General features: G+C 39.5%; 1 protein-coding gene across 1 annotated transcript; it reads left to right on the top strand.

Annotated features, from left to right (window-relative positions):
• The first annotated feature begins 991 nt into the window (after window positions 1–991).
• On the top strand, window positions 992–6,357 carry atf3 (activating transcription factor 3). The gene is made up of 4 exons (XM_034148164.1): window positions 992–1,102; window positions 2,680–2,932; window positions 4,005–4,112; window positions 4,254–6,357. The coding sequence occupies exons 2-4, from the start codon at window positions 2,681–2,683 to the stop codon at window positions 4,551–4,553; spliced, it is 660 nt and encodes a 219-aa protein (XP_034004055.1). The 5' UTR covers window positions 992–1,102; window position 2,680; the 3' UTR covers window positions 4,554–6,357.
• Window positions 6,358–10,821: the final 4,464 nt, after the last annotated feature.

Raw genomic sequence — 10,821 nt, 5'->3', positions numbered from 1 at the left:
TTAAATTCTTGGGAAACGTCATTTAATCCTGATGATAAATAACAATAAAATCAATATTACAGCAGATAATCTGTGTGTCTCTCTGTCTATCCGCGTGGTTTTATACCCTGATGAAGACACGTAAGCACAGAATAAATAACCAGCGTGTGTCATTCAGCTGGAAGAGCGCTGTTCACTCGTTAGTGAGGAATGGCAGGAATGGAAATCCATGTGGGTGTCAAATCTGAGAGGGAGAGCAAGTAGGGTTTGTTTACTTGTGTTATTGTTGTTTGTGGTTTTATTCAGATTCTTTAAAGGTTCACACAGGTGTAGAGGAAGTTTATTTGTATGAGTGTTAGGGAGAAGATGGATAAGGGGGGGAAAGGAGAGAAGGAAGGGAATGAAAAAGGAAGGAGGAGATTGAGTGATGGAAAGATAGGGAAAGGGAAGATGAGGAACATCAAAGTAAGAGAGATAAACGTGAAGAGAAGGGAGGAACAAAATAAAGTACCGTTATAAATATAAATAATAATAATGAAGAAATGTGGAGAAAAAGGAAGAAACAAAAGGGAAAGAAGTGACAAACAAACATGGAGAAACTGGAACAGGATTTACTGGAAAAGAGGTTTCAAAGAAAGAAACAAAACAGAAAGATGTCTAACTAAGAAGAGGAAGATTAAAAGAGTGAGGAAGAGGAAAGGACTGGAGGAAGGAAGGAAGGAAGGAAGGAAGGAAGTAAGGAAGTAAGCAGATCGAGGAAAGAGGAGGGGAGGAGGAAGGGGGGGGAAGTCCTCTCCTGTTATGGAGCAAAAGCAGCTCGGAGGTTGCTAGATTGCATCATCGCAGAATAAGCTTTCTATAAATAGGATGACGTCAGCCTCCTCCCTCCCTCCCCTCCCTCCCTCCTCTCTCGTAGAGCATTCCTGTGACGTCACATGGCCGCGCCCCCCCCCCCCCTCCCTCCCGTTTTTCTCTTTAAAAGCTCATGATGCAACACTCCGAGGCACAAGCGCAACCTTACGCACAGCGAGAAGAGAGACGGAAGAAGCGAAGAGATATAAGACTAAGAGCTGCTTTTTACCCGCATCCAGTTCACCTGAACCCTGTCACCCACTCAGTCAAGGTACGGTTGTTTTCCGGAACGTGTGTGTGTGTGTGTGAGAGAGTGTGTGTGGAGTTTTTTTAGTGACTTGGTGTGTGTTGTCTCGGTTTGTAAAGCGGAGAAGTGCCGGCGCTGTCCCGGGACACTTCACTGAAAACTTCTAAATTAATTTATTTGTCTGAATATTTAAAAAAGAAATGAGACGATATTTAAGGGTGAAATGTCACGAGGGATTTGTGATTTTAGAGCTTTTTTTATTTCGTTTTTCATTCATAACTTGTAATTTCAATTGGATGACTTGTGCTTCGTGTTTGATAGGCATTATAGTAACTTAAAAATACTTTATAAACACTTTTTAAATTGTTACAGCCATCGTCAAGATATATGAAATGCATTATAAGTAAATTATATTATTATTTTCTGAAGGAAATGACAAATCCTTTGAGATTTAATGTAGTTAAATTGTATTTATTCCGAACAAATGTCCAAATAAAAGCCTCAAAACCTGGCAAATATTATATTATGGAAACGAAATGAGAACAAACTAAATATTCTGTATATCGGTTGCAGTGTCAGATTATTAAAAAACGTGTACTAATATCTTCTATAAAGTGCCTTAATATAAAAACTTCTGGACAAAAAATAGGAAGAATACTGTTTTTAATAGTCTTTAAATGCTTGGATACAGGACAGACTGTTTGTTTTGTTTTGCTGATAATAATCATCGGATCAATCTGTCAGTCACTCCTCTGTTGAGATAACATTCACACCCATCAATTATTCTCTTTAATTGTTCATGGCGTTTTTCCAGAATGGCAAATATTACCTCGTGTGTGCCGTTATAGTTTGTTATCCTGTAATTGCTGTGCAAACTCAGTAATTAATACTTCCATAGTGTCTTAATTACTTCTCTGGTATGATCTTAATTCAAGTTATCAAGATGTCTTCTATATAATATTTCCATTCTGGTTACGTTTTGCATATCATTTTATTTTTTAATTGCTTTATTTGTAGCTGTAGTTTTTTCATTTGACAACCTTGAGTAAAAACGACTCATTCAAAATCTGAGTTTACCAGTTCTTTTTTTTTGAAAATTGCTCCATTTAAGAATACAATTAGAATAAATGGTAAAAAAAAAAATTATACTAAAATAGATACAAACTGAATATGTAGAAATGTAAATATTACAATACATAGAGTGTTGTATGAGTATTAATAATGCTGAAAACATTGTACAATACAGTAGTCAAATCTTACTCTGACATGATGATGATGATGATGGGTTTTGTCCTGTTTGCAGAATGATGCAACATATATAATAAAATACAAAATAGTGCAAACACCTAAATAGAATACAGAACGTGAAATGTAATATTGTACATTAAGATGAAATTAAATATGGTTTGTTACGGTGATGTATGAGTGTTAATAAAGACAATCATTCGGGATTGTGGCTAACGGTTTTTCGATCTCTCAGTCTGTACACACAAACTGAAAGATTGAAAATAAAGTTGACTTTGACTAATGCTGAAAACCTGATTTTGTAATAAAATCTAACTCTGACATGTTAATAATGATATGTCTTCCTGTGTTTTCAGCATGATGTTGCAGCACCCCGGCCTCTCGCTGGCGGACATCAGCTACTCCGCTCTGGTTCCCTGCCTCTCCCCCCCCGGCAGCCTCACTCTGGACGACTTCACCAACTTCAGCCCGATGGTGAAGGAGGAGCTAAGGCTCGCCATCCAATCAAAACGCCTCTCCAACGGACTGAACGCCGACGTGAGCTCCGACTGCTCCAGCTCAGATCTGACCTCCATGGACTACCAGGACGGACAGGGAGTCAAGAGAGAGGTGAGGGAGAAACACAGATCCTTTACTGATAGTGACATCACGATGTAACACTCACGCTTTTATTGGCTAGCTCTCCAACACAGTGTAAACCAATCAGAGGTTCTGGAGGGAGATAGATAGATGGATAGATAATAGATAGAACTCTTTAAAGTAGAGACACTACATACTGATATACACCTGAACATCAGCAGGAGAGGACTCTTTAAAGTAGAGACACTACATACTGATATACACCTGAACATCAGCAGGAGAGGACTCTTTAAAGTAGAGACACTACATACTGATATACACCTGAACATCAGCAGGAGAGGACTCTTTAAAGTAGAGACACTACATACTGATATACACCTGAACATCAGCAGGAGAGGACTCTTTCAAGTAGAGACACTACATACTGATATACACCTGAACATCAGCAGGAGAGGACTCTTTAAAGTAGAGACACTACATACTGATATACACCTGAACATCAGCAGGAGAGGAATCTTTAAAGTAGAGACACTACATACTGATATACACCTGAACATCAGCAGGAGAGGACTCTTTCAAGTAGAGACACTACATACTGATATACACCTGAACATCAGCAGAAGAGGACTCTTTAAAGTAGAGACACTACATACTGATATACACCTGAACATCAGCAGGAGAGGACTCTTTAAAGTAGAGACACTACATACTGATATACACCTGAACATCAGCAGGAGAGGACTCTTTAAAGTAGAGACACTACATACTGATATACACCTGAACATCAGCAGGAGAGGACTCTTTAAAGTAGAGACACTACATACTGATATACACCTGAACATCAGCAGGAGAGGACTCTTTAAAGTAGAGACACTACATACTGATATACACCTGAACATCAGCAGGAGAGGACTCTTTAAAGTAGAGACACTACATACTGATATACACCTGAACATCAGCAGGAGAGGACTCTTTAAAGTACAGGTCGTGCATTCAAAGTCTTACTTAGGTTGCCATACAAATATACTTGAACCAAGTGTAGTGATTTTACCGTTTTGGGATAAAATATTGAAAGCTTATGTTTTCTTCTTTGGTTTTTCAGTTCAAACCTCAGGAGCAGGAGAGGAGGAGGAGAAGGAGAGAGAGGAACAAAGTCGCTGCTGCAAAGTGTCGCAACAGGAAGAAGGAGAAGACCGAGACTCTGCAGCAGGTACTATTTCACTCCTACTACTTTTACCAGAGTATTTTTAAACACCAGTATCTGTACTTCTACTTGAGTAAAGGATGTGTGTACTTTTGCCATCTCTGATTACCAACTAATGTCCCCCTTCTTCTTCTCTCTTTTCTGCAGGAGTCTGAGAAACTAGAGACGGTGAACGCGGAGCTGAAGGCTCAGATCGAGGAGTTGAAGACTCAGAAGCAGCAGCTCGTCTACATGCTGAACCTTCACCGACCCACCTGCATCGTACGCGCCCAAAACGGACAAACGCCCGAGGACGAGAGGAACCTTTTCATCCAACACATCAAGGAGAGCACTTTACAATTCCATAACATTGTCTCTTCCACCACAACGTCCACGTCCACGTCCCTCTCGACAATATCACCTCTAGACGGAGGCCTTCTGAGCCTCGATAGCATTCACTGCCACTGACGAGAGATCAATCCACTTTTCAAAGACTTTCAATGTCTCGTCCCAACGCAGCACAGATTGTAAGAGATGCAGGTGGACGACTACGACTTGAATGACAGTGACATTACAAAAGTAAACGCCGTTGGATGACTCCTCGGTCTCATTCACCGTCAACAAAGCTGCTAAAAAGAGAGAAAGAGGCCCCTCCCACTCCCTGAAACCACAGCTGCTGATTGGACAGAAAAACATTACAAACAGTCTCGTCCAAGGACAGATGCCAAAGCACTAAAATACACGTTTTCGTTTTATTTACTGGTATTTTGAATAGTCCGATTTTTGTACCAAAGCTTGATTTGCAAGGAAAGTAGACGCTGATCGACTGAGTGAGTTTGTAAAGCCTGACGAGTGTGTAATCAGCTTTAAAAAAAAGACATTGTGCTGCTTAGTGTACGAAGCATAGTATATTTATTGAGCAACTACTGTATGACATGTCATTGCTGTATCAACTCTTGTCCTTTCTACAACAAGAACTACTAAATCTGCTGCTGCTACTAACCTCTCAGGACCTGTGCTGGCTGTAGATCAAAGTAATATCTAAAAAGAGTCGGCTTGTTTGCTATCAGGGCAGGAGTAGCAGTAAAAAAAAAAAAGGGAAATTTACTTTTCAGACAGGGTTTGCACTTATTGAAGATGATAGTAACAATATAAGCCTGTATGCAGATGATACCTTACTTTACTTAGCAATTTGAATTTCGCACGCAAACAAAATTCTCCCAAATATAATAATACTGTAAATAATTTCAATTTATTTATCACTGCGTTCCCTCTTAAGGTAAACAGAACAAGTGTTTCTTTTTACATCTTCTGTGACGATGAAGCTCCACAAGTGTTATTTTTGTTGTTTTTCTACTTTAAAATCTTGTGTATTGTATCGCATAAACTCTACTGTACGTTAAACACCGGATGCCTCCTTTGGTCTTGGACAAAACAAGAAAGATTGTTATTTTCTAATGATATATTTTTAATAATTAAGATTTGGTTTGGAAGTTGTGTTCATGAGATATCGTTAGCTAGGTATCAGAAGTGTTGCATCAGCTGGTTCTAAAACACGCCTGAATCTTGAGATATGCAAGATGGTTTTTTTATGTTATGCTGTGTGTTTTGAACTTATCAGTATCCAGGTTTTGACTCACTGCCAAATTATTCTCCCTTCATCCACTCCCCTTTTCCTCTAAGGATCCCCTCGAGGGAAATGTGGTTTATTGCACAATCAGAGGTTAAAAGGGTAATTCAATTACTTATCGAATGTACGTAAAAAGCCAAGGAAACATTGCATCAGTATTTCAATAATTGCATTAAATATCATGTTAGCACCATTAGCGTCTGAGGTTATCTTAAAAGTTTGTCGCTATTGGAAAACATCTCCAGAAAGAGTTATAATTTATGTTTCAACATCACATTACTGTCACAGTGAGGACTGAAGTTTAATATTTTACGTTTGCATGGTAGAAGACGAAAGTTGATATTGTTTATTAGAAGGAAATGACCTAAGAGTGACTCGGTTAAAGGGACGCAGGCGTCTGTTCACAGTGTGTTTGTTGTGTTGTGTTGCTAGTCATAAGCACTGATGTATTTTGTTGTGCCTTCTTCTACTGATGGAGGCAGTTTCTGTTTTCTCTGTAGCATCACATAGGCAAAATGAATAAACTGTAAGCTGTCAGGTACAACTGCACTGCTACTACAATGTGTTCTTCTTCCATCTTCGTGGTCTGTCCTCTTTTGTTTTTGATACCTTGTCAATAAAAAATATGTATTGAAAATGTAACCGCTCATGGTCTTGGTGTTTTGTTTTTGGGTAAAGTCTGGAGGTGAAGTGATGACTTATTTTTGTGGGACGACACGGAAGTTAGCATTGCAAGGGCTCCGTCGACAAAAAGCCATTTGGATTTTCCAATTGGATTATTGCAAAAAATTATCTCTGTGGCAAACATGTGTTGTTGAGTCAGATAATCTCACATATTAACATCATTTTATGATTTTAAAGTGTAAATGCAGGCAGAAATAAAAAGCTAACGTTAGGCTTAAAGGAACTACAGCACGGTCACATGACTTCACGTCACCACCGCTAAGCTAAAGGCGGCTAATGTTGGGCTATAAAGGAACTACAGCACGGTCACATGACTTCACGTCACCACCGCTAAGCTAAAGGCGGCTAATGTTGGGCTTTAAAGGAACTATAGCAAGGTCACATGACTTCACGTCACCACCGCTAAGCTAAAGGCGGCTAATGTTGGGCTATAAAGGAACTACAGCACGGTCACATGACTTCACGTCACCACCGCTAAGCTAAAGGCGGCTAATGTTGGGCTATAAAGGAACAAAAGCACGGTCACATGACTTCACGTCACCACCGCTAAGCTAAAGGGGGCTAATGTTGGGCTATAAAGGAACTACAGCACGGTCACATGACTTCATGTCGCCACCGCTAAGCTAAAGGTGGCTAATGTTGGGCTTTAAAGCAACTATAGCACGGTCACATGACTTCACGTCGCCACCGCTAAGCTAAAGGTGGCTAATGATGGGCTTTAAAGGAACTATAGTAAGGTCACATGACTTCACGTCACCACCGCTAAGCTAAAGGTGACTAATGTTGGGCTATAAAGAAACTACAGCACGGTCACATGACTTCACGTCGCCACCGCTAAGCTAAAGGTGGCTAATGATGGGCTATAAAGAAACTACAGCACGGTCACATGACTTCACGTCGCCACCGCTAAGCTAAAGGTGGCTAATGTTGGGCTTTAAAGGAACTATAGCACGGTCACATGACTTCACGTCACCACCGCTAAGCTAAAGGTGACTAATGTTGGGCTTTAAAGGAACTATAGTAAGGTCACATGACTTAACGTCACCAAAAACAGGTTCAGAAAGCCCCTAACCTGAAGTGGTAAAATGCCAAGTCATTTCCTGGTTTATTAGTCAAAGCTAGGGGTGTTTATTAATTTAGTGTAAACAATACATGCAAACGAAAGGCTCTTATCATATTATGCTGTTTGTCCTTGAGATGAAAAACTTAAATAATGTATTTGCACCCTAAGCAGTCGTTGGCTTTTCTTTTGAGATAAACACATTATCCCTAAACAGGTTTTGCCACTTCGTTACATCAGCCACAACCTTTTAATATATACAGATAAAGAAAAACATACAGGCTAGACAACAAGGTTTACATTACCAGATAAGTACAGGGAAGCTGCTGTAAAAGGAAGTGGACTTTTAAGGTTGGGTTGTCCCTTTGAGAGTTCACTTACAAACTTCCTGCATGTTAACTCAGAGCAGCTGTTTGAGAGCTGAAGAGACTAGACTGGACATGTCTCCCGTTCACAAAGGAAAGAGATATGACTTCACCTTTGGTATCTCTGAAGATAACATGTGAAATAGTTTTCATAAAACAACAAACCTACCGACCCAGCCCATAATAATCTCATAACTCAATCCACACAAATGTAAAACACACACAACACTTGGTACGGAAAGAAAAATGCGACCACTTTTTAATTTACTGAGGATTTCTTTAGAAAAATATTGTTTTCCGACTCATACTTTTGAGGTGTGTGTGTTTTTTTGTAATTGCCTCAACTTCTGGCAGGAGTTGACAAATTCTTGACACATGCAATTATTGGGAAAAATTGTAAAAATATGATGTAATATTAGGTAAAATGTGACACATTTACTCTGTAATAGTAAAAATGTTGCGGTACTAGTCAATTACTTAGCAACTCCATTGTATGCATAGTTATACTTGTACTTCACTTCATCTCAGTTCTTTACTTTAAACATTTATTTCAATAATAATTGTCAAACATTAATTGGCATCCCGCGTAAAACGTAACTTTACTTTTGGTACTTTAAAGGTAGGGTAGGTAAGTTTGAGAAACCGGCTCGAGATACACTTGTTGTTATATTCCATGGAATGCTCTTAACATCCCGATAGCAATGAATATCTTAAGTGCTTTGACAAAAAATACATAAAAAATATCATCTGTGGAAGCCGTGGCGCTGTAAAAAGCACGACCAATCATCTGAGCCGGCCCAGCTAAAATAACTGGATGGCCTACCTGCCTATCAGCCTTCCATCTGTGCACAAACTTATCTCGTGCCCTCATTGGTCATGTGCGCGTTCGTGTGTGTTGGAGGAGGGGCTCTATAAGGAAGTGGCAGATTTTCTCCGGTTGTGTATTTTCAAATTCTAGCGATCTCGAGCCGGTTTCTCAAACTTACCTACCCCACCTTTAAATAACATTTGACGATTAAACATGCCTGCGCTTTCTCAAGTACGTTCTGAATGAAGTCTGTTATTCCCAAAACACAATATTTAGGTCTTATGTGTGCATATGTATAAATGTGTCTATGATTGTATATATATAGGATTATACGTATTTTTATATATACTTGTATTTTTGTATTCGGGATTGTGGGAAACGGTATTTCGATCTCTCTGTACACAATAAAGTTGACTTTTACTTTTTGACTTTGACTTAAGACTAATTTCCTTTTAGCTAATAGGGCATTTTTTACAGCTTATAAAGAGATGAGATATGAGGAGTTTTGTTTCAGCAGGATTTCTCATTTATCAAAAGTGTTGCATAAAGGTGTTTCCTGTCAGATCCTGTTCAATCACTACTGCTGTCGGCATTTCCATGTAACCGTTTAATTAAACACAGCTGAACCTTGACTTACTTGTGAAAGCAAGCCGTCACCAGAAGAAGTTATATCTACTTTTTCTATAATCTCCTTGTCTCCTCTGTATATAAAAAAAAGTAGCCCATTTTTAAAAAGGCCCTTTTATGCTTTTTGGGGTTTTCTCTTTCCTGTATTGTGTTATATAGATTTTAGTGCACGTAAATGGTCTGCAAAGACTAAAATTCCAAAGTTCTGGTTCAACGTCAGTGACGGCAGGCTGAGATCCTCACCGCTGATTGGCTACCGTGAGATCGCGTCACGCAAATTTGACGCTCGAGTTGAACAAATTGAACTTGAGCGTTTGTCGCGGCCTCCTTCAATCGCCTCAATCGCGCCACGGCATTCGCGTCAACCAAGTCATGCGCGCCGTCGGAGCTTTTTTTCAGAGAGTGTTAGTGCTCGATGACTTCACCTAAAGAATACGTTCAGCTATAGATCTATTTATCATAGAAACTCGTGATAACCGTGACACATTATCAAACCGTGCTGATGTAATTTAGTGTTTGTTTCCATAACTGTTTCAGACGGGTTGGGTGATATCATGTCGATGTTCAAGCAGAAACCCGTTAACCTGGACCGAGTTACTCCCATTGTTTTGTTTTTGTGATAATGGAGCGGGTGGGGTTACTGCTCTAGGCCAATTATCTGCTTGTGCAACTGGAAAATGATCACAAACACAACCAGTAAACTGACTGAGAGCAATGTTAGGTGGATAGTGGGAACTCTGTGCATTGTTCTGCTGTCATGGAGCACCCCTCCCATTCACCATGAGGGTGGGGAGACAAAAGCTGAAATATGTTACTTATTATAGTTAAATGACGAATGGGAAATTAGAGAGAATCTTTTCCACCCTGTGTTATTTATTTCCAGCTGTTTTACAACAAGTTTCTACTGGTGGAAGAAGGACTCATTTTATTTTAATTGGAGTAGTATTACTACAGTTTACATTTACAACAATCAATATATACAAAATAACAGTCACTTCAATATCTTTGAGAATGCCCATAGCAGCGTTAAGTGCAGTACTTCAGTAAATGGGACTTTCTTTATTAGATGTATGGACCTCAGTTCTTACAATCATCCGTCACATAACTATATAACTGAACAGTTTACTGAGTTCAGTTAGGTATTTTATTTACAAGCTCTTATGAGAACTGCAGTAGTTTGAGTTGAATCGGAAGCAGAAGTGAGAGTTTCGTCAGACTCGGTACAGTATGTTCTGATCTCAGGTCAGCTGGGTCACACTGAGGCCACCAAGAGTTTCTCTCCATCAAGAGTTTAGTTCCAAGAAGTCATTTCCGTCCGTACCGATAACTCACATCCTGCTGATGACACACCGGGTGTTTCTAGAAGGAAACGGTAAAGCAATGTGGTCGTCGTTTTATTAGAAATGAATCCTACTTTGCAGAAAATGAAGAGAGTTTTAATATTTTCCTACTTTATGGTAAGCATCCCTTCGCTTTATGTGGGCAAAATGTTACGCTTACTTAGATTCTTAAATGAAAACAGGAGGCCCTAAAATGATCAAAAATGAGGACACGTTTGCAGC

The sequence above is a fragment of the Trematomus bernacchii genome, unplaced genomic scaffold (assembly GCF_902827165.1).
Source record: "Trematomus bernacchii unplaced genomic scaffold, fTreBer1.1, whole genome shotgun sequence".
In the NCBI taxonomy this organism is placed as follows: Eukaryota; Metazoa; Chordata; class Actinopteri; order Perciformes; family Nototheniidae; genus Trematomus; species Trematomus bernacchii.
This window is presented reverse-complemented; position numbering and strand designations above follow the sequence as displayed.